The sequence below is a fragment of the Petaurus breviceps genome, unplaced genomic scaffold (genome assembly GCF_028583685.1).
Source record: "Petaurus breviceps papuanus isolate PSGF00001 unplaced genomic scaffold, PetGlider_PUasm1.0 189, whole genome shotgun sequence".
Lineage (NCBI taxonomy): Eukaryota > Metazoa > Chordata > Mammalia > Diprotodontia > Petauridae > Petaurus > Petaurus breviceps.
Window position 1 is genome coordinate 22,860,835 of NW_027185809.1, and position 25,367 is coordinate 22,886,201.

Below are 25,367 nucleotides of genomic sequence, written 5' to 3' on the forward strand. Positions count from 1 at the left end.
TTCAACTCAAGCCCTCTGACTCTGAGTTCAAATACAACTAAAGTAATTTCATTTCAATCCAGTAATAATTTAGATTGCTTCATGTTAGGAAATACTGCCAAATATGCATTCTAAATTTCTGGTGAGGAGGAAAGGAAGAATTTTTCAACACAGACATCAGAATAAAGAATTAAGTTTTAGACGGAAGAGGAAATGATTTAATTTCTGGTCCAGGTTTGCTTCTGAAATTTTCAGTTTATAAAATACCCAGGTTACCAAGTGTATTTTATTTTGATTTTTCACTGTCTTAATATTATTCTCTCAATCTGTCATTTTCCTTTTACTTGAGAGCTCTAATCTGAACATTAAAAAAATCATTAAGATGATATTTAGAATTTATATTGTTTTGAAGTGGTTCAATTAAATTGTGCTATTACAAGGAGGCAATCCTGATTCATTGAAAGCTTCTTCCACTATCAGAATATGTTTCGGTGACTGCTCCTATCCAATTCTTTTGAGACTATACTCTGGCACCATTTCATTCATTCATTTCCATTTATCCAAAAATCCAAATAATCCACTTATCCATTATTCATATAATCAATTTAATATTTCCCCCAAATCCCAAACACTTTTCATTTTGTCATCTTCTAGGTTTAGTCATCTTGGGAAATAATGAAATCTTTTTACCTAGCCATCCATGGTGGAGGCCACTGAAATGCGGATTCAGATCTATTTTTTGTTTGTTTTATAAGAAATGATACAAAGATAATTTTTACTTTTGGGGGGGAATGTTTTCTTTTTTATTATTCTTTTCCCCATGATGACAATTTTCAAATGCTTTATTCTAAGGACGCCTTTACAGATAAAAGATTATTGAGCAATAACTCCTTCAAAAGCATTAATAAGTCCCATCTACTGATATTCACTTATTAAAAATGAAAACTTCATAGTATTATTATGAAAATACTTTTGACTTTATTGACCCCCAGGAGTCCTTAGGGGTGTGTGTGTATCTATACACATACATACATACACACACTCACACACATATATGTGTGTGTGTGTATATATATATACCTTAAAAATTGTTGTTTAGTCATTCTCAGTCATATACAATGCCCTGTGACCCTATCTAGGGTTTTCTTAGCAAAGATATGGAGTGATTTTCCATTTACTTCTCCAGCTTATTTTACAAATGAGGAAACTGAGGCAAACAGGCTTAAATGATATTGCCAGGGAAATAGTAAATGTCTGAGACTGAATTTGAACTCTGGTCTTCCTTACTCCAGGCCTGGCACTTTATCCACTGTACCACCTACCTGACCTTTAGGGAAAAGTTTGACAAAATAAATTAAAATACAACACAATGTATATGATGTTCATTGATGATTTTCTAAGTCAACATTTAACCTCTGGGATTGCTTTCCATTTAAGTTTGACACCAATGTTTGAAGAACAAGGAATATGAAGGAAAAGGGGAAAGTTGTATATTTTGTTTCTACACAAACATAACATTCTATCCCTACAGCTAGCTCTCCATTAACTAATCTTGTAAATTTAGGCAAATTACTTTACCTCTCTTAATTTCATTTAAATTTAACATGAAAGAATTTCTTAAGTGCCTACTATATAAAGGGACTATATATAAATACTGTACTACAAAGTTGAAAATTAAGCCATCCTTGACCTTAAGGTGATTACATTCTGCTCAATGAATTCATCTCCTAAGGGGAAGTTGAACAAGATGGTTTGTAAAGCCTCTACCACTTCTCTACTAAAATGATGCTACTGATATGCCATCAATAAGGATTTAGGAAGACAAGCACCTTGTTTTGTTTTTCAATACATGATAAATATCTGAGCAACAAATAAAAGGATAGTGGTGACACATACATACATTAAGTCTATAACCAACCAATCAGAATTATGACTATATTCTTTAAAAAGTATAGTTACCTGCTTTCAGTATTAAGTAGAAGTCACCTTTCTTTAATTTTAAATAAAAATATAAGAATAACAAATATTTTATAATCACAGATGGATTAAAGGTAGAACTCAACAAAAACTTACTGATCAACTGATTTTTCTAATTAACAACACTTCAGCACTTCCAGGACACATGATTCTACTACGAGTACTCTCTCAACTCACACACACCTTAACTCCTCTAGACTTTAGTAGACTATCTTCCTGAATTACCAACAGGGCGACTTCTTCAAGCTTATTTAGGCTCATCTTTGAAAAATAGAGACTACATTATAAGGCCTATCTAAAGCATGTTTCTGCTTAAGGAGACCTTCAAGACCTTTAGCCTGCCAAGATAGAGGCTTTAAAAACTTGAGTTCACTGCCACTGTAGGGCATAAAGGAGCGAGACAGAAGATCCCCGATTAAAATTGGAAGTGGATTTTGTTACCATGGGACTTTTGGAGTCATATACCCAAATCAGACAGTAAATTGACATGAACAGTATGCCAATTGTTAAAGAGATTACAATAGTCAGGTAAGCTGAAACTACAATCAGTGATTGATTAGTGTATATTTGAATTTTTCCGTGCCCCCGAAATTTTTCCTAGGCTGAGGTATAGGGAAGCCAGAATGGGTGAAGATGGGGAACAGTGGGGGGGGGTGGGAGGCTGGAAGCAGGGAACCAGGAAGAATGGAACAGGGATTTTACCCTAGGCTGAAACCCCCACCCACAGATCAATTAGGAGAGGGAAGGGTAAAGTTATACTAGAATGCCTACTTACAGATCAATGGAAGGAAAGGGAAGGGTAAAGTTATGCTAAAATGCCTAATTACAGATCAACAAAAGGGAAGGGTGAAGTTTTTGCTTACAGATCAACTAAGGGAATGGAAGGTGGGGTTGTGCTCAACATCACAAAGAACTCTTCAGAGAGTTGGAAGACTTTAAATTAAATTTAACCATTTTTACAACTTCTAAAAATATTTATATCATTTCCTTGCTTTAAAAATTGATGCACATTAAAGATCAACTCAATGTAAAATATAACAAATACCATGTCATTTGGTCATTAATAATCCTACCATTCATGACAATTATTGTTGAATGTGTCCATTCTGATTATGGAAAGTATTGCATTTTCAAAACAATTAACAAAAGTCATAAGTTTTCAAGAAAACCTACTTTTCTTGAAATTCAAATGAATTACTCATAATGATCTTCCTGACTCATACTGGTTAATTTTCACTTACAAGTTTTGTGTGCATACACTGTATACCTTTAGAATAGAGGCTATCAAAGCACAGCAGAAAGTAATTATCTAAAAATGCTTCAAGTTTTTAAAAGTCTCACTTTTGGCATCACTCTATTGATCATGCTCACTAAATAAAAGTCAAATGTCCACTACATTTTATGCCATTTGGCCTTAACTTCTTAGTTTTATTATCTTGAAAACTAAATCTTTACTTTGAAAAGCAGCTCTGTCAAACCCTGTAATGGCAAGCACAGAAGTAGTTCACACCTTGTTTCAGCTATTGAATTAACACCTTGTATCAGTGTGTTAAGAAACAGAACGTGTGAACTCCACAGCTTGTGAACCCTAGAATTTGTGAACTCCTGGGGAGAAGCTAATGACTATATAAGGACAGCCCCAGTCCTAGAGACAGCACGAACTGAGAAGAAGACTCTTGTGGTGGCAGAGTCAAGAAGGAAAAAACTTGTGGTATCCCAGCACTGTCTGCTCTGTCTGTGTGGATGTTTATGATACTTTGTACAGAAGCCCTGAAAGAGGATTTTCTGGTTGTAAGTTTTGGAGGTCCTGGGACTTTACTGATGATTTGTGCTGACCTCATGGACCTTGTTTGTGGGTCTGTATTGATTTCTATGTTGATGATTTGTGTTGAGTTTTTAGACCTTGTTGGTGGGTCTGAGTTGATTCCACAGGCAGATAGTGAATTGATAATGGTGCCGGCAATGTGCATGAATATTATTGTGGCTCTATTAAGCTTCATCTTCCCAGAAACAGGAAGTATGAAGGACTTGAGGTGGACCGGACACTGTGAGCTTCAATATGGAACAGGAACTGGATGAAGAACTGGACAAGTTACTGGACAAAGAACTGGGAGCTGCCTGCCTTTGAATCCAGGTAACAGTTGGAGCTGAGACCATGGAAGAGGAACCATGGAAACCAAGGGCTAGCCTCAAGTCAAACTGAAAGAAGGCTATACTTGGATATTGTGTACTAACTGAGAAGATTGAGATTTACTTGTGACCAAGGGGTGGATTTTCCACTACCCCTTAAGAGGGTATTAAGTAGTGAATGATGACTGAATAGTGACTTATTTGTAACTTAGTGTGCCCCATGAGTGGAGAACTTTGACTACTGTATTTTGTGACCCTTAAGGAGGCAAGCCTTAAGGATGACTGAATGATTGAGTTAATAAATGACTGTACTTTGCTGAAAACTATTGTGACCACTTTGGTGGAAAACAATGTGGACATTTTAGTGATAAGTCATTGTGAATTCTGTACCTTGATTCTCTGTGAATGTTTTGCTCTGATTTGTTACTGAATAGAGTGTTCACTATACTGTGTAATCAGAACCTTAAAAGCTGTTCACAGTAGCATTCTTCTGGAAAGCTGCTCGTGTGTGGCTTTACAAAGCCTTACAATTTAATTTTATCAAAATCAGGAGGAAAGCTAGTTCTTCTGAGCTATAATTTTTCAGGTTTCTTATACTTAACAATTAATAAACTGAAATTTGGGGAGCTACTGCTGAGAATAGTCACATAGGAATATGGCCTAAAATCACATTTACAATCTGAGCTCCAACTAAAACAGCTGTCAGCACTTCTTATGATTTAAACACATATACCTAGGGGGCAGAGTCAAGATGGCGAAGTAGAAGCAGGACTTCCGCATGGCTCCAGCTTCCACCTTCCCCAATCCATGTAAAAAGGGGACTCTGAACAAACTTTGGAGCTGCAGAACCCACAAAATGACACAGAGAAGCTAACCTCCCGCTGAGGACAGCCCGGCAAGCCAGCAGCATTCAATTCTATAGAATAGAACAAGTGGGAGGTGGGATAGGAGTGAGGGAAATATAGTCACTCTTTTACAATATATCTACTATGTTAATGTTTTGCATTAGCTACACATGTACAATCTATACTGAATTGCTTATCTTCCCAATAAGGGTGGGTGACAATGGGGGAAGGGAATGAATCTGGAATTCAAAGATTTAAAATCAAATGTTTAAAATTATATAGATAGATAGATAGATACAGATATACTATTATTAATACTATTTTACATGTAATTGGGAAAGAAGATATACAGGCACTGGGGCATAGAGATCCACCATGCCCTACTGAAAAAGTCTAAGGGAGTATGGGAGAAGATATGGGAGAGAGCAGATTGGAGGAGGGGATAGCCTGTGGGACTGCTATTTTGGGGCGGTAGGTAGGGGAAAAACAGGGAGAAAATTTGTAACTCAAAATCTGGTGGAAATTAATGATATAAATCAGAAGCTAATAAAGCATTTGAAAAAAAATAAATACATATACCAACTTTCAAAATGTACAAACACAGATACAATGACATAAATAATCAATAACATATGATGAGTTATACGTCATTCCTATGTTAAAACGCAATTCCAGCAAATTTTAGAAAAAGTTTACTTTATCAGAGTCAAGATGAAGACTATTTCACCATTTAATAAGCACAGAGGGCTTTCAAAATGAATTCATTCCTATTTCTTTAAAATCGTTTTATAAAATAAGAACTTTTTCCACAAGAAATATCACTTTTAGGCTAGTAAGATTGAAGCACTGCCCTAAACAGATAAACCACAAATCCACATGATTCAGAATATTATATACTGAAAAAATAATAATAATCACATCTTGCTCTAGAAAGCTGAATTAACAGAAGTTTTTTCCTTTCTGTTTAATAAAAAGAACCAATTTTGATGACTTTCCATATACACACACGTGAATTCCTTTTCATGAACCAATGAACATCCATCTACAACCCCAGAAATACTAACAAGCAAAATTCCCACATATAAGCAGCAGATACAGATTATGCTACACTAATAAAATTATCTTGATTTGTTTTAATAGACATCAATTATATAAATGTACCCAAATGTACCAAAAACCAATGTATCCAAAAGAATGTGATCATCTAAGATGCTCAAAATCATAAAAACTCATCTGAGGTGAGGGGAGAAATTGTCTTTTTAAATTGCAAGTTCATGCAAGTTAAGGCATAGTAACTACATTTCAAAACTGTATTAACAAAACAATTTAATTTCATAATAACTTTATAATAATCCTCTAAATTAATAATTTATATAGCTTATTTGTATATAGTTACAGAATAAAATTTAATTCACAAAAAATCTGGCCTTTGATTACTGATTAAAACACTCTAATGCATTAAAAACATATGTTAAACTACCTAAAAATATCAGTAATGTCTGCACTATGTCTTCTTTGTGGAGTTTTGTGCCCTTTATTTCACGTTCAGTTTTTTTTGTACTCACTAAAAATATGTTTTAATTCTATAAAAACTAATACATTAAAAAATTATTTTTCTTTTAACCAAAACACAAAACAACCACCCACAATAAACTTAGATCATAAACAAAAAACAAAGATAGAGACCAGACATGTGATTTGACTGATATGGGGAACTCTCATTTAAGGAAACCCCCACCACCATCATACCAAGGCAGATCAGCAACTTTTCTGCAGGTTTAAAGAGTTTCTTAAAACACTAAAAGGTTATGTGATCTGCCCAGGGCCACACAAGTATGTGTTAGTGGCAAGACTCAAATCCAAATCTTCTTGGCTTTGAGGATGGTTCTCTATCCATTATGCCAAGTTGCCTCTCTAAACACACACACAAAAAAATCTAAATTAAATTCAATTATAAAAACATCTAAAGTGTCAAATGTGTTCAAAACACTGAGCAGGGACAAGAAGAATGCATGGGTTAGACAAAAGACAGGTCTGCTTTAAGGACTTTATAGTCTAAAAGGAAGTTACAAAATACATAGACAACTAATATACAAAATAATAGAAGAATATAAGAGGAAAAGTACAAAGTACTACATGAAATCGGAAAGGGAAAAGTTGTTCTCTTAGGGAAGCTAAGAAGAGGCTTATAAAGCCTCAGGGAACAGGACTTGAAAAGGCTTCACTTAAGAAAATAGGCAGTGAAATAGGAGAGATAAAAAACACTAGTTTGAAGGGGTAATAATAAAAACAGCAACAACAATAATAGCATTTACATAGCACTTCAAGGGTGGCAAAGTGCTTTAAAAAGATTTTAATTTCATCCACACAACCCTTTAATAAATAAATGCTATTAATGCTAATAAATGCTATTATCCTCATTTTCTAGATGAAGAACCTAAAGCAAAGAGAGGTTAATCACTGAAGGTCATATGGCAAGTAAGTGTCTGAAGCTATATTTGACTCCTGAACCAAGCTCCAGTTCACTATCCACTACACTACCTAGATGGCTCTAGAGTAATGTATAAAGTAGTTTTGTTTTTATTTCCATTTCATCAGGACCCTATAGATCTTGGCAAGTGTATAGGCAGGGAAAGACCAGTGGAGTGAGAGACTGAAGTTTCAGGAACTGATGAAGATAACTGATGAATGGAGGTCCTGATAGAGAAAGGAAGAAATGTTATCAGGAACGCAGTTAATTAAGACTTAGAAAGGATAAAAGAAATAGCATTTATATAGCTTCTACTACATGTCAGGCACTGTATTTTAAAAATATCTTGTTTTATTCTCAAAAACAACCCTGCAAGCTAAGTGTTGTTATTATCCCCATTTTACAGCTGAGGAAACTAGGACAAACAGAGGTTAAGTGACTTTCCTATGGTCATAAAGTAGTGAGTATCTAAGACAAAAGTTGAACTTGGGTCTTCCTGACTTCAAACTCAGTGTTCTTCTGTTCCATCTAGCTGTCTCTTAGACACATAAAAGATTAAATAATAATACAAGAGATGCCGTGATATAAGAGAGCATTCCCAAATGAAAGGTAGAGGCAGTGAGTTTTCAAAGGTAATGGTTTCCAAACTGTTCTGATTATATACCTCATTAATAAAAAAATTTTGCACACATGCCTCCAATATATGCACTTACTTATTTAGAAATCTCTTGTTCTAATCATTGACAGAAAGGAAAATTACTTTTAAAAATATTTAAATATCTACTTCAATGTCTTTACTCACATTTTTTTTTTTTGCCTTTTTGGAGGGCAATTGGGTAACTTGCCCAAGGTTACACAGCTAGTTTTTTTGTGTGGGTGTTAAGTGTCTGAGGCCGGAAACGACCTCAGGTCCTCCTGACTCTGGGCCAGCGCTTTACTCACTGCACCACCTAGCTGCCCCCTTTATTCATATTCTTTAACTAGACCTATGACTTAATTGATGAAGGAAGCTCTTGGTCAGGAGCTTGATTGATCAAGACATCAGCATCTTTTCTCCAGTTTCTAGCTTTAGAGGGTTGCCTAGGGTATTGAGAGGTTGGGTAACTGTCCAGTATCTCAAAATCAGTTTGTCATAAATGAGACTTGGACACAGGTATTCCCACTCCCACAGATTTTCCAACTCATACTTTTTAATGAGAATTAATAGGCATTATCTATAACCTTATTCACAACAACTGGTCCAGATTCTTTCCTTGTTCCTCAAACCCTCAACAGTGCTCTGATTCCTGCACTTATAGGAGATGACTTAATCTGCTACTTTGTCAAGAAGAATGAGGTAATCGGATGGTGGTCATTTGTCAGAACTTCTTAAGGTTGTCACATGTTCTTTTCCTTCTTCCTAAGGTCACATCCCTTACCTGTGCCATTAATCTGATCCATTTCTATTGTTTCCCTAGAAGCTAAAAACCAAAGGGAAGAGGAGGCCAGGTGGCGCAGTGAGGAAGAGCATCAGTCCCAGTGTCGGGAGACCTGGGATCAATTCCAGCCTCAGATACTCAGCACCCACACAAAAATAACTGGCTGTGTAACCTTGAGCAATTTACTTAACCCCAATTGCTTTAAAAAAAAAAAAAAAACAAAGGAAACCTCAAACCCTTGCCTTGATCCCTCTTTTCCATTCAGTTACTTTAAAAATAGTTTATTTCTTTTTTCTTGTCATCCTTTAGATAACTACTGAAAGACGAAAAAAGTATTTTATTTTCTGAAAGGTTTAATGGTATAATGTAAAATAGCAGTTTTCAAAGCTGTTAGACAAATCCTACATTTGCAATCATAACTTTTGAGGCTTTCTTAGCTTTTTAAGACTGAATAAGCGTTCTCTGCATATAGTGATCTAGTTATTATGGAAGAAAGGATAAAACTTTGAGAAAATCCCTGGGGAAGGTATAAGAATGTTCATGAGTTATCCAACATAACTATAGCAAAAAATCTCTGTCAGTGCCAGGAAAAAAAAAAGGAGGGGGAAGTATGATAAAAGCTATAGTTCTTTCTATTTTTGTACCTGGTAATTTCTGGATGAGTCAGTATTGTCAGTCTTGTTTATAAAACTGATGTGAATAGCTGGGTCAAAGAGGATGAAAAACCAAGTACCAACAGGGAAATAAATGCTCCAACTTTACCATATTCTCCATTGTACAATACTGGTATAGATATAATCTTGGAGATAAGAGACAGCAATAATCCAGAGGCCCATTAACATTAAAAGGGTGGTTTCCAGTGCTAATTTATAATTTGAGTTTTATACATAAATGAAGCTAAAAGATTAGGGGATTTTTTATTGTTGCTGCTGTTTTTAATTAATTAATTTTTAGTTTTCAGTATTCACTTTCATAAGATTTTGAGTTCTAAACTTTTCCCTCTCCCTCTTCTCCTCCCTCCCCCAAAGACAGCAGGCAATTGAACATAAAGGCTATATATACACAATTATAATAAACATATGTCCAGGGGCGGCCAGGTAGCACAGCAAGTAAGAGCACTAGCCCCAGAGTTGGGATGACCTGGGATCCAATCTGGGCTCAGACACTTAGTACCCACCCAGAAAACACCTGGCCGTGTAACCTTGAGCAAGTTACTTAACCCTAATTTCTTAGGGGCGGCCAGGTGGCCCAGTGAGTAAGAGCACTGGCCCCAGAGTCAGGATGACCTGGGATTGAATCCGGGCTCTGATACTTAGCACCACACCCAGAAATAACTGGCCGTGTAACCTTGAGCAAGTTACTTAACCCCAATTGCTTTAAAAAATAAAAAAAATAAACATATGTCCACATTATATTATGAAAGAAGAATCCGAACAAAAGGAAAAAACCACAAGAAAGAAGAAAAAAAGTGAAAAACAGTATGCTTCAATCTGCATTCAGACTCCATAGTTCTTTCTAGGAGACTGTTTTGCTAAAGAATGCTTAGGATCACTATAAGCCACCATGGGGGGGAGAGGAGGGAGAGGGACAAAATGTGAAACTCAAGGAATTGTGGAATTGAATCCTGTAAACTAAAAGGAAACAAACAAATTAATAAAAAAAAAGATAAAAAAAGAATGCTTAGAATCACTTGGGTACTCCTTAGTCTACTCCTATCCCCTGAGATCAAGCTTATAGCAGTGAAAAGATGAGTCGTTGATCTCTCTTGGACATTTCTGTTCTGCATATATCACAAATGTCTCAACTTTCAAAATGGGGGCAGGGAAGAAATGCCAAGAAAATTAAAGGTTTAGATTAAAAGGCTTAGAAATATATTATGTGTTTCCTAGGTCTTTGCATATAGCAGATACTAAATTAAAGTGTTTATTTAATTTGTTGAATAATAATCACATCTATGCAAAAAAAGGTTCATTGTCCATCATAATATAATACAGTCAAGGAAGTCTTACCATAGATATGTTTTAAATATGGGTTTCCCCAAAAAGTTTAGAAATGTCTGAAACAAGCAAACACTTGAAAAAAACAACCTTATATGCTTCACATAAAGTTGAATAACTGTATACCAAGAAAGCAAACCTGAGTCTTCAAAATACTAAGGACATGAACAGGCAAATTTTTTCATTTCTCTGAACAAATAATTCACTGAAATCAAAACAATAAGACCATCTTCCCAAGCCAGGATTACACAAAAAACGCAGCCAGAAGTCAATGAGCACTGGGAGAAAGGTCCAGCCAAGGGAGTAAGAAGCCAGCTGGAGACCTCATTAATACTCTCGAGCATGAACACTCTAGGAAAGATGCTTCAAGGAGTCTGGAGCTTGCAGTGCAAATAAGGGCCAACAGGGGGCCAGAAGTCAATGGGGTTGCTGAGCATAGAAAGAATGGGAATGTGGAAGACTATAAAAATACCCCTCAAAGCCCCGGCCTGGCGGAACATAAACTAAAAACAAAACCAGGGAACTCGGTTGTTATCCTTCATTTCCCAAGAGGACCAAACTGACATCACCATGTTGCAGTCAAGGTACAGTATGTCTGACTGGGGCATATGAGACCAATATGAGCTCAAAAAGTTCTATGACAAGTCGGACACAAATACTCCATGTGAACATTTAGGGTGAATTCTAGAAATTTGTGCATCTTACACTTCTTTTGAGCTGCTGCTTTGCTCATAGAGCACAGTGCCTTCGTTGATGTGGGCACACCATGCTGGTTGGATCTTTGCCAGAGTCCCCTATTTCATACAATCAGTTTAAGGTTCTTGAGAGAGACCCTGACAATGTCCTTTTACTGCTTTTTCTGACCACCATGTGAGCACCTGCCTTGCATGAGTTCTCCATAAAATAGTCTTTTTAGGCAAGTGTACATTTGGCATTCAAACAACATAGCCAGTATGGAGTTGCACTCTCTGTGGTAGACTTTGAATGCTTGGCAGCTTAGCTCAAGAAAAAGACCTCAGTGTCCAGTACCTTATCTTGTCAGGTGAGCTTCAGAATCTTTCTAATACAATTAAAATGGAAGTGATTCAGTTTCCTGGAATAGCACAGGTTTCATAGGCATACAACAATGAAGTCAACACAACAGCTCTGTTTGGTAGTCAGTCTAACATCTCCTCTCTCCCACACTTTCCTTCTGAAAACCTTCCAAAACACTGAGCTAGCTTTGACAGTGTGTCAACCTCATCGTCTATGTGGACATCCCTGGAAAGTATACTGCTAATGTAAGTGATCTTATCCACAGTAGTCAAAATTTCTCCATTTGCTGTAATGGATGGTGTAACACCAAGCACAAGCAACTTCCAGGTTTGGATTATGAGCATAGCAAATTTCACTTAATCAGTGACAGATTAGGGCAAAACATTCACAGAAAATCAATATACAGCATTCACCATGTGTCCTCAAATTTAGTGAGTACTCAATTCAATCACAAAGCACTAAGGTCTAAGTAACTCCACCCCTAGACAATACATTCATTTAGTCAATCACAAAGTCTTCTCTCTATTCAACTGGAGATTAATTTCCAATGATAAACAAAATACATTTGGTCAGTCACAAAGCACAAAAATCAAAGTATTCCACCCCAGGATCACAACTATATTACAATTATCATCAGTTACCAACAAGCATTTTCTCAAAGGTGCAAAGGAGAGCACAAAGGCTATCAACCTCTAAGTCACAACAAGGTTAAGATATCATCACAGAATTCAATACCCAAGGAGAGGTCTTTTCTTCATCTTGACCCCAGGCAAGTTCTCAGCAATTCCTGTTCCTGGGAAGACAAAGCTTAACAAACAAAGCCAGGATATACATTGCCAAGCTTCCTCATCAATTCACTCTCTGCCTACAGAAGAGTCTCAGGACCTCTGAAAACATCAGCAAGACCCTCCTCAGGGATTTCTGTAAACATAAAATAAGAAAATCCTCCTTCAGGGCTTCTGAACCCTGTAAGGTTCCAAGTAAGTTTCCAACAGTAAGGTTCCAAGACCTCTGCAACAACAGCACTGTCCTTTACCAGCAGATGAATCTGGCAAAGTAACATCAATACAGACAGAAAAAATACTGGCACCACAGTCATGCCTCCTCAGTTCTCAGCAGCTCTAGATGGCAGTTCTCAAAAGTTCTGGGCAGCTCCAACTAGGCCTCAGCAATCAGGGTGGCTTCAGCCAACAGTTCTCTCTCTCTCTCTCTCTCAGCAACTCTGGCCCCCAGCAATTCATTTTTTCTCTATCTCCCTGTCTCTCTGTCTGTGTCTGTGTCTCTGTCTCTCTCTCTTTCTCTACCTCCACGATGCTGTTCCCAAAAGTTCTTCTGGTCTCTCTGTCTCTGTCTCTGTCTCTCTCTGTCTCTCTGTCTCTCTCTCTCTCTGACTCTCTCTGTCTCTCTCTCTGACACTCTCTCTCTCTCTCTGTGTCTCCCTCCCCGTCTTACCCCCCCTCTTACCCCCCCTCTCTCTCTGCCCCTCCTTGGGCCTCTCTCTCCACAGCAACAGCTCCTCCCAGTTCAGGCCCCTCTCTTCACGTCAACAAGTCCATCCCACAAGTGGGATTCACAAACTCTGAAGTTTAACACTTGACCCGAAAACCAAGCCAATACAAAGGGATCTTTAAATTCCATTACCATTCCAGATAGTACCACATAGTGTGGTGCTGGCTGGTGGAGAACCTGTGGGTTTTTTTGGTGTTAAATGTCAGGCCAAAATTAGCAAAAGCAGCAGAGAATTAATCCATACTTTGTTGCATCTCAGCTTCAGAGGCTGCAGTGAGTACCCAATCTTCCTGGAACAAAAAATCATGCACCAAGTATCCTTCCACTTTAGTCTTGGCTTGTACCCTTTCCACGTTAAATAACAGGTGTGCAGGGAAGACTAATACCTCTGGTGTGAGGGCTGTCAGGTCCTTTTCTGGGCTGCTCATTTACCTTTGGTGTCTGCCTGATTCACCTCTTACCTGTGACTCCAAGAAACTGGCATATAGTGGAAAAAAAAGAGCCTACCTCTCCACTCTTAGTAATACTATGAACACAGCAACAGACAGGGCTTTACTCAACTACTTTCAGGAGATCTGAGATCAGGTTCGATAATGACTATCTAAGTGGGGCTTCTCAAGTGAATCTGGATATCATCACCATCACCAGTTTATTGTCAGTGTGAGGGAAAAAAAATCAAGATAAAAGCTTCTCTTGCAGGCTGTTGGCGATTCTGCAAAGAGAGACAAAAAGGGACTAAATCTTACACTAGAGTGGAAAACCAGAAGATAGATAAAACAAAGATTGAGGAAAAAGGAAGGAAATTATTTCCAGAAATAAGCATAATCCAGAATACAGCCACAATAGTATCAGACAGGTCCTAACCACCTTATCCAAGAAGTGGAAGGGGATGGGGGGGGAGGGGGGGGTTGGCTAGGTGGCACAGTGAGTAGAGCTCCAGCCCTGGAGTCAAAGGACCTGAGTTCAAATCTGGCCTCAGACACTTAACACAAAAACTAGCAGTGTGACCTTGAGCAAGTCGCTTAACCCCAGTTGCCCTCCAAAAAAAAAAGCAGAAGAGGAAAGAGCTTGGCCATGGAGCAAAATTCAAATTTGGAAGCTGAAGTTGGAGACATCAAATACAATGAAGAAAAATAATTATTTAAGAAAAACCCAGAAGACAACCCAGAAGAAGAGATTAACTCCATCAAAAGGACAACTAGATACACAAAGAAAAAATTAAAAAAACCATGGCTTGGTCACAAGGACTGAGATTCAAGGATTCCCCTACTTAGTAGGGTTTTTCATTTTCTGTTCTAAGCTAGACGTGAACCGAATCTTCTTGATTCCCAGGAAGTACTACAGGAGTACCTAAGACGAACAAGAAATTTTTAAAATGGAATCAGAATTGAAACAAGAGCTCTAAAAGGAAAAACTAGAGGAAGAGAAGAATATAGAACAGAAAGTGGAAAACCTTACTCAAGTAGGAGAATATTTGAAAAATAAAGATGAGTATAAAAAATGGAAAAGAACCTACATGTACAAAAATATTTATAGAGCTCTTTTTGTGATGGGCAAAGAATTAGAATTTGAGAGGGTATTCATCAACTGGAAAATGGCTGAACAGGCATGGCATATGAATGTAATGAAATACCATGGTGCTATAAGAAATGATGAGCAGGCAGATTTCAGAAAGACTCACACGAAATGATGCTGAGTGAAGTGAGCAGAAGCGGGAGAACATCATACACAGTAACAGCAACATTGGGTGATAAACTTTCAAAGATTCAGCTCTTCTTAGTAATAACAATGATCTAAAACAATTCCAAAAGATTCATAATGGAAAATGCTATCCACATCCAGAGAAAGAACTATGGAGTCAGTACAGATCAAAGCAGACTATATTCTCTTTTGGGGCAGATTTTTTTTTTATCATGGTTTTCCCCTTTTGTTGTGGTTCTTCTTTCACAACATGACTAATGTAGAAATATATTTAATATGCTTGTACATATACAGACTATATCAGATTGCTTGCTGTCTTGGGGAGTGGGAAGGGGATGGAGGGAGGGAAAAAAATTGGAATTCAAAATCTTTTTTAAAGGACAAATTTTAAAAACTATCTTCATATGTAATTGGAAAAAAATAAAATACTATTAGGTGGTAAAAAAAAATAATAAAAATGAGTAAACAAATCTTAATGATTCCCAAAGACAACAAGAAATATTAGAAAAAATTCAAACAATTGAAAAAAGAAAAAAAATACAAATTCCCTGAAAACCATGACCAAACAAGTTTTGCTTCAAGTAGTCAGATCAGAAAGATAAGATCCAAAGCTTCTCTCTAGCCTCTGGTCACCTGTGTAATAATATAAAATCTTACTATTATGGTATACAAGATTAGTGACCTGAAAGTCATTTAAACAATAAGTTTGTTATTCAAAGGTTAAAAATGATAGATTTAACTTCCCTGGGCTTCAGTTTCCTTATCTATAAAAAAAAGCAGACAGACGTCTTCCAGCTCTAACCCACAGTATGATCCTATGACTTTAGGAGTAAACATTTCGATTTTTTGGCTTGTTTTTTATTTAATATTCTCTAATATAACATCAGATCAGCTAGGTGGCACAGTGGATAGAGCATCAGGTTTGGAGTCTGAAACACCCAAGTTTAAATCTAGCCTCAGACATTTACTAGCTATGTGACCCTGGACAAATCACTTAACCCTTCTTGTCTCAGTTTAATCATCTGTAAAATGAGCTAGAAAAAAACAAAATGATAAACCACCTTTGCCATGAACACCCCAAAAAGGGGTCACAAAGAATCAGACATAACTGAAACAACTGAACAACAACATAACATCAGTACAGTACAAAAGGTCTTCCCTTAGCAGTTCTGAAAGGAGTACTTCCTCCATTTATCATGCTTTTCACTAAGAAAATGTTTATTACTTAAATATAATCACCCCCAAACTTGACTAACATGATTAAAGAACAAAGAAAAAGTAATTAGATAAACAGCTACTACCACAAAAAATCCTGCTAAAAAAGTACAGATGAGATATTCTCCTAAGCATCTGAAGGATAAAAGCATATGGTCTTGTGGACATATTACATAAAAAATGCAAGCATTAAAACATACCAATTTCTTCTACTTCTTCCAGGAAATCATTATATTCCCTTAGACTAGGAAAGTCTTCTTCTCTTTTGTTATATCTTTAAGAGAGGAAAGAAATAACAATTATTACATCACCAGCTTTCAGGTTTATCAAACTACTTTTTTCTTAGTTCTTACATTATTCAAAGACAAAGTATTGTTTTCTATATACAACACTGTTGTAGCAAAAAGGACAGATCCTCTCCAACTCTGTCAATAAGGGTCTGAGAATTACATGATGCTAAATCAACTTCTTCGACAAATTAGAGAAAAAAAAGCAAAGAGTATGCTATACAGCACAGAAAATACATTTTAAGATTTAAGAAAGAAAAATAATAGGTTTAAGGGAGTAGAGCCTGGGCCTAAATGCATGACAGAATAAAAAAGGGCTCTGGATTTAAAAGCACAAAAACCTATGCTTTTGGGCAAGCCACTTAAAAGCTCCGGGTTGCCATGTACTCATGAGCAAACAGAGATAACAATATTTGCCCTTCCTTTTTCCCAGGGCTATGATGAAGATCAAATGGAATAATATATGTTAAAGTATTTTGTAAACTGTTAGGTCCAATATAAATAAATGTAAGATATTAAGATTGCAATAAATTTGATCTTTGGAAAATACAAAGGATTATCAATTCTCTTCTTTCTCAAGGACAAGCTGTATAGCTTGTTTTGAACAAGGAAATTTTTAAAATGCTATTACTATATTGGGCTAGATGGGGGAAAAAAATCTTTGCTTAAGGACTAAACTATAAGGTGGGAACTAGACTAAAAACTCCCATATGGAAGAATTCATGCTGTATTCCATTTAGTATCACCTATAGCACCTAGCATAGTACTCTGCATGTATTAGTTACTCAATTTTTATTTGGTAAATAAATGATAAAAAGAGACTGGACCTGTGATTTCACTAGTGTAATTAACTCCCAGATGAGGAAACTCCTTTTACCAATGAGGTCAGCACCTTTTCTATAACTTAGTCTTCAAGAATTCCCCAGAGTACTGGGAATCATGTAACAATTATTTGCCCTAGATCAATGCCAGGATGTATCAGAAACAGGACTGGAATTGAGTCTTCCTGGCTGCCAGGTAAGCTTACTAGACACTGGGCAATTCTGTCTCTCATGAGTGAACAAAGGGCAGTTAGTAGTTAGTTAGTATCTAGCTCCAAATTGTTCTGTCCATCCACAGCTAACATGATGTTTCTAATGTACAAGTCTGATCATTTCACTCCCCTGCTCAAAAAATTCCAGTGGACCCCTAGAACCAGCTAAATAAATTTATTTAAATGTTTTGGGGGTATTCTAAGTCCTTTATATTCTGGATTCTGCCCAATAGTATACATAATGCACACCAAAATTTAAAAGCATAAGTTTTTTCTATTATAATTACAAGTAGATTAAGAATATTAGGGGGTGGAGTCAAGATGGGGGTGTAAAAGCAGGAATTTGCTTGAGCTGTGCCCCAAACCCCAATAAAAACCTGTAAAAAATGACTTTAAACAAATTCTAGAGCTGTAGAATGCACAAAATGACAGAGTGAAACAAGTCTTCAGTCCAAGAGAGCCTGGAAAGTCAACAGAAAAGGTCTATCACACTGGGCTGGAAGAGTAGTGCAGTCCAGCATAGGCTGCACCAGCAGACAGGGCTGAAGCAGACCTCAGGGGACTGAATCATTGGCGACCGTGGTGGTTTCCAGACTTTTCGGCCCACAAAGGCCAGACAGCATAGAAGGTCAGTGGGAAAACTCTGTGGGACCTGGGTGAGAAAGGAACACGGTCCACCCCCAGGCCTGGGGCAGTGGAGGTGCTAATACCGCCAGTAGCAGTGGTAGCAGCAGCAGCCGCAATGGTGGGAGCAGTAGCAACAGCAGCGGCAGCTGCTTCTGCATATTCCAGCCCACAGACAGTAGGGAAATCGAGCAACAGATCAGAGGCTGACTGCAGGGATCTCTTTGCTGGTGCTGAGGCAGGATTCTCTTTCTTTGCCCTGCTTGGATCTGGGTCTCAGTCCTAGGTGGCGGTCGTGGGGTGAGGATGAGCACTGGTGTGGCGGAGGTTATAGCTGTGCTGGAGAGGGAGTCCTCCTCACAGTTCCAAGGCAGAAAACAGTGCTTGTGGTCACTCACAAACCAGAACAAAGGCCAGGAGAAGAATAAACACCTCTCCTTTGATCATACCACCTTAGGAAGAGCTGAAAATTTACAGGTCCCTAGAAGAAGCTCTGAAAACAACTTCACAAAACCCCTGAAGCCTGGGACAGTATACTCATCCCTACCCCCACTGGAAGCAGAGTCCTAACTTGACAATAAGTTGGAAAGTCAAGTATTTGGCTGGGAAAATGAGCAATGGAGTAAAAAAAAAACTCAGACTATAGAATCTTACTTTGGTGACAAAGAATATCAAAACATAAAATCAAAAGAAGACAACAAAGTCAAAGCTCCTACATCAAAAGGCTCCGAGAAAAATATGAATTGGTTGCACGCCATGGAAGAGCTCAAAAAGAATTTTGAAAATCAATTAAGAGAAGATGAGGAAAAATTGTGAAGAGAAATGAGTTATGCAAGAAAATCATGAAAAATGAGTCAACAGCTTGCTAAAGGGGACCAAAAAAAAAAATACTGAAGAAAATAACACCTTAAAAAACAGAACAACCCAAATGGCAAAAGAGATTCAAAAAGTCAATGAGAAAAAGAATGCCTTAAAAATCAGAACTGGACAAATGGAAAAGGAGGTCAAAAAGTTCACTGAAGAAAATAATTCCTTAAAAATTAGAATGGAGCAAATAGAAGATAATGACTTTATGAGAAATCAAGAAATTGTAAAACAGAATCAAAAGAACAAAAAAAATAGAAGACAAGAAGAAATATTTCACTGGAAAAACCACTGACTTGGAAGAGAGATCCAGGAGAGAGAATTTTAAATTTATTGGACTACCTGAAAGCCATGATAAAAAAAAAAAAAAGCCTGGCATCTTCATTCAAGAAATTATCAAGGAAAACTGCCCTGATATTCTAGAACCAGAGGGTAAACAAGAAATTGAAAGAATCTACCGAATACCTCATGAAAGAGATTCCAAAAGGAAAACTCCTAGGAATATATATTATAGCCAAATTCCAGAGTTCCCAGGTCAAGGAGAAAATACTGCAAGCAGCCAGAAAGAAACAATTCAAGTATTATGGAAACACAATCAGGATAACACAAGATCTAGCAGCTTCTACACTGAGGGACTGGAGGGCCTAGAATATGATATTCTGGAGGTCAAAGCAGCTAGGATTAAAACCAAGAATCACCTACCCAGCAAAACTGAGTATAATACTTCAGGGAGAAAATTGATATTCAATGAAATAGAAGATTTTCAAGCATTCTTGATAAAAAGACCAGAGCTGAATAGGAAATTTGACTTTCAAATACAAGACTCCAGAGAAGCATGAAAAGGTAAACTTAAAAAGGGGCAAATTATCTAACATAAAAGAGGCAAGAAAAAGCTTTTACAATGCAGGGGAAGAGGGGGGAGGTGAGAGGGAATAAGTGAACCTTATTCACATCAGATGTGGTTGAAGGAGGGAATAATATACACACTCAATTGGATAACTTACCCTACAGGAAAGTAGGGTGAAGGAGATGGGGGGAGGGGGGGCAACAGATATGATAGAAGGGAGGGGAAAGTCGGAAGCAAACACTTTCGAAAAGGGACAGGATCAAAGGAGAGAATGGAAAAATGCGGTAGAGACAGGATGGAGGGAAATATACTTAGTCTTTCACAACATGACTATTATGGAAGTGTTTTGCATAACTACACATGTATAACCTATACTGAATTGCTTGCCTTCTCAATGAGGGTTGGGTGGGGAGGGAAGAAGAGAGAAAATTTGGAACTCAAAGTGTTAAAAACAAATGTTAAAAAGTGTTTTCATATGCACCTGGGAAATAAGATGTACAGGCAATGGGGTATAGAAATCTATCTTGCCCTATAAGAAAGTGATGGGAAGGGAGATCAGAGGGGGAGGTGATGGAGGGGAGGGAAGACTGGGGGAAGGGGTAATCATAATACATTTCGGGGGGGGGGGGGGGGAGAGATGGGGAGAAAATCTGGAACTCAAAATCTTGTGGAAATGAATGTTGAAGACATAAAATTTTTTTAAAGGAATATTATAAAGAAAATGGATTGTTTTCTTTAAAATAAAAGGATGTTTTTCTTGATTCTTTAAAAATAAAATTTATGGTGACCTCTTCAGCTCCCATAAGTATAATTATCCTTTCTATACAGCTATATGGGGCAGCTGACATGGAGTTAGGAAGACTTGAGTTCACATCCAGTCTCAGAAACACAGCAGTTGTGTGACCCTGGGCAAGTCATTGAATTCAATCTACTTCAGTTTCCTCATCTTTCCTCATCTATCTTCCAGGACTGTTGTGAGAATAAAATGAGATATTTTTCAAGTGCTTTGCAAACTTTAGAACACTCCATAAACGCTATTTATCATTACTACTATTACTATTATTATTATTATTCTGCTGACTCCCAAATATACATGTCCAATCTGACTTTCTCTCCTAAAGTTCAATGCCTTGGTACCAATTGTCTATTAGATATTTAAACTAGACATCCCATAGACATTTCAAACCAACAGAAAAAAAAAAAAACAACAGAACTCATTCTTTCTCTCCCTCAAACTTCCCACCTTCCAAACTCTCCTATTTGTCAAAGGTATCACCATTCTTCCAGTCTGCCAGGTTTGCAGTCCTAGCATTATCACCCTCCATTCCTTATTCTACATTCCTCATTCTACAGATTTAATCAGTTGCCTAATCTTGCCATTTCTACTCCATAACCTTTGTTCTCTCTAAATACAAGTACTACTTTAATTTAGACCCTGATAGCCTCTTACCCTGATAAAGGCAACAGTTTAATTGATCTCATTGACTCAAGTATTTTATCACTCCAATGCATCCTACATACTTGCAAATCTATTCATTTTACTCCCCTATTGAGTAAACTCTATAGGTTTCCTCTGATCTCTGGAACGAAATATAAACTCTTCTGTTTAGTTTTTAAAGTCCTTCACAGCCTTGCCTCAACCTATATTTCCAGGTTCACTGGACATTATATTACCCCCTCCATACTACCTGAGACCAGCACATGGGCCATGGGCCTTCTCTCCATTCCTCACAGAGGACACTCTATCTCCTTTATCCTTGTCTTTATACTCACAAATGCCTAAAATGCACTCCCATGTCTGGAATGCAGTCTCTCCTCACTTCTACCTAACATAATCCCTCCTTTCTTCAAGATAGTTCAAACTGTTGGCAGAAACCAACTCTATGTGAAGACCCTTCTCAAACAACCTTGTATCTAACTACTTTACATTTATTCTGCATATATTTATAAGTATTTGTTGTCTCCCAGTTAGAACTGTAAACTCCTTGATGTCATTCACTGTATTTTTAGCCCTAGTGCCTAACACAATGCCTGATCAACAGTAGACATTTAATAAATATTTGATTATCATCTGCACACCATATAAAACAAACAAAAAATCCCTGGAATGAAGTTAAATTTCTACTTAATTTTTTTTTTCTTTTTGGAGGGCAATTGGGGTTAAGTGACTTGCCCAAGGTCACACAGCTAGTTTTGTGTTAAATGTCTTGAGGCCGCATTTGAACTCAGATCCTCCTGACTCCAGGGCCAGTGCTCTATTCATTGTGCCACCTAGCCACCCCCTTCTACTTAATTTCTACAGGACTTATTCTTATACTTCAAAAGTTGTCTCCTGTATTACTGTTCATCACTGTACTTTTCTTAAATCTGAGTCATTAAATACTCTTATGAAAGATATCAATAATGGCTTTCAGTCAGACTTAGTCTTGGGAGGAATAACACTTACATCTTTAGCACTTTTTTCCGAATCTCAACTTCCTTGTCAACAATAGGGTCTTCAAACAGCTGTACTCTGAAGTTACTCTTTCGCAAAGGGGTGCCACATTCGGGACAATTTCCAGCTCCTCTCACAAAGAGTAATTCTACACAACTTTCACACCTGTGAGAGAAGGGGAGAAAAATGTATCATTTAAATCGGTGAAATGAATGTTCACAACATATTTGTGGAATTTTTTTGAAATCTGACCAAATCTAATTCAGACTAAAAAAATTTAGTAAACTTTCATCTCCATTTTGGTTAATTTCCTGGAAACAAAAGTCCAACTTTAAAGAAAGGAAAAGATCAGATACTAGAAGCAATGATAGAATAAAAACTAAAAGTGAAGAATAAAAGGGTTAATAGGTATTTATAAGTCAAATCAACAAGCATTTATCCAGTACCTAAAAGTATCAAGCACTAGAACAGACACTAGATTCGGTAGTACAAAGAACACTCACTCTGGAGTCAAAGGATCTGGGTTCAAATATGATCTTTCATACTTATTACCTAAATGCAGTAAAATCAACATCTACTGTTAACCTGGTCCAGAGCAATGGTGTTATATCAGCTACAAATTCACAACACGTGCTCTAAACACCCTTAAAAGCCAATGAAATTGTCACTGAGATTTAATGGGTCTTATTATGGGTCACATTTGGGTGGTCCATCAAGGTAATTATAGAAATTAACGTCCTGGTCTTTGTGGAGGTGGGACCCATATGGACTCTTACAGAAACTAATACACCAGTTATTGTGGGCAAAGTCAAATGGAAACCTTCAGAATTGTCCAAGCTATCTCACATCATTAACACCAAACAATAATGAGTCTTAGAAGGAATGAAAATTATTTGCTTGATAATGATGGACAAGTAGGAAGCTGGAGCATTCTGTAACTAATACCACTTCAACTTACAGCAGTCCTAGTGAGGATGGCAAAGAGCAAATAACAGCTCAAATTGTACTACAGGAACCCAAAAGTCATCTACCTAGTGGCTATGGACATTGCTGACTTCAACAACACGGTGGAACCCTCATCCCCAGTGAGTGGTATGGACTTGCTGACCTCACTAATGCCTCTTTATCTATTACTGTAGCTGAGACTAGCCATTAGCAGTTTGTTTTTACATAGGAAAGAGTCCTATATACCTTCATTGCCTTTCCCCTAGCTACATGGAACAATTTGGTAGACAGAATACAAAAGAAGCCCCAATTCTTAAGGACACTGATATTCACCACCACAGTGATGACAAGTTGATCCTCTGAGGGGTACATGTTTTGGAACTTTCTGTTCAAAGGATGAATCAGGCTGGTTGGCATCTTTGGTAGGCACCAAGTATTCTGGAGTCACAGGCTTACCAGAACTGCCATTCATTCTACAAAACTTTTTCTTTCCTTCCTTTTTTTTGGAGGGGGAGGGCAGGGCAATTAGGGTTACACATGGCTAGTAAGTGTTAAGTGTCTGAGGCCTAATTTGAACTCAGGTCCTCCTAACTCCAGGGGCCACTACGCCACCTAGCTGCTCCTACAACACTTTTGAAAAGCAGTTGCTCTGGAAGCTAGGTGCCCCTGTTGGATAGAGAACCAGACTGGAAGTACGGAAGACCTGATTTTGAATACTACCTCAGATGTTTACTGCCTGTATAACCTGAGCAAGTCTGTTAACTTCTCTCTCTTACAAACTTGTCATAACTATTAAATGAGAAAATATATATATGAAAGGCTTTGCAAACCTTAAAAACTGTATTTATATAATTGTTATTTACAATGAAAAGAGAGTCATTGTAGCATTTCTAAAAATATACAGAAGAGAAGGAAATGGCTCAGTAGGAGACAAATAGGAAAACTAAAATTAACCTGCTAAACTGTTAATATAAAATGTATTAATCTGTTATTAATACAAGATGTAATAAGAGAGCTTCGTGGCTTTGTACACAATCTTCTTATTCTATCCTCCTGTGTTTATGAAAAGGTTCATGTTATTGATGTTTGTCAAGTTAAGAATAATTTTAAAAAACTATTTTAAGAAGTTACTTACCAGTTCTTGGGCCCTGTTGCTACTGAATAGATGTTTCAGTCATATAATCACACTTTTTTTCAGAGTTTTCTATAGTGTTTTGGGTGATGCAAGATAGCTCCTCTATAACAAGATAGATAAAGCATAGGAGGCCTCTACTGTTTAATGAAAATGGTATTTCCAGGACTGAACTCACCCAGGTCTCCTAAGTGTTAGTAATCTTTGAGAAGGGGCTGACTGGGCCAAAGGCTGAGGCCTTCAGTCCTTGTGCCAACAACCTCCCTTCTCTGCCAGATCAGGGGACCCTGAATCCAAGACCTGTCTCCTAAGGATGACCATTTTGCCTGATTCATCAATGAACCTAAAAGAGGTTAAAAGAGGCATGTGCAACTGGAATGTAGCAGCCATTTATCCAGTAAAGGGGAATACCCTGAAGGATGGACATCCTGATAAGTCCTACCAGTGGGCTGAGCTATAAGCCATAAACTAGTAGGTAAGAAAATCTTCAGGTATAAAGTGAATAACATACTCATCAATCAATTAACAAATATTTACTAGGTACCTACTATGTGCCAGATAATATGTAAGGTACCAGGGATACAAATAGAATTGAATAATCTTACCCCAAATGAGTTTATATTCTAAAGATGAGAGGAGGTGGGATGGACACATGGATACACATATACACACATACAAATAAAAGTAAGGAAAGATAAATTTATACAAACTAATACAAGGTAGGTTAGGAGGAAATTGATAGCTGCTAGGAGGATCATGAAAGGCTTCATGAAGGCTTGATGGTGCTTGAATGATGTCATATTTAAAAAAAGCATCAATTCTGTGGCACTCAGTTTTCCTTATAGCCCAACTATGACAACCATATGTTGCTGTTGGAAAAACCATGGTTTTAACTACATGGACCTTGGGCAGCAAGGTTATGTCT

General features: G+C 37.3%; 1 protein-coding gene across 3 annotated transcripts in view; it reads right to left on the bottom strand.

Moving 5' to 3' along the window:
* The window catches only part of MNAT1 (MNAT1 component of CDK activating kinase), a 275,447-nt gene that overhangs the window by 150,299 nt on the left and 99,781 nt on the right, over nt 1-25,367 (bottom strand). For all 3 annotated transcript variants that reach the window (XM_069092041.1, XM_069092040.1, XM_069092042.1), the window contains exons 2-3: nt 22,378-22,530; nt 16,477-16,550 (exon numbers count right to left, since the gene is read on the bottom strand). In XM_069092041.1, the coding sequence (XP_068948142.1) occupies nt 16,477-16,550; nt 22,378-22,530 (227 nt within the window). The remainder of the gene's footprint in view (nt 1-16,476; nt 16,551-22,377; nt 22,531-25,367) is intronic.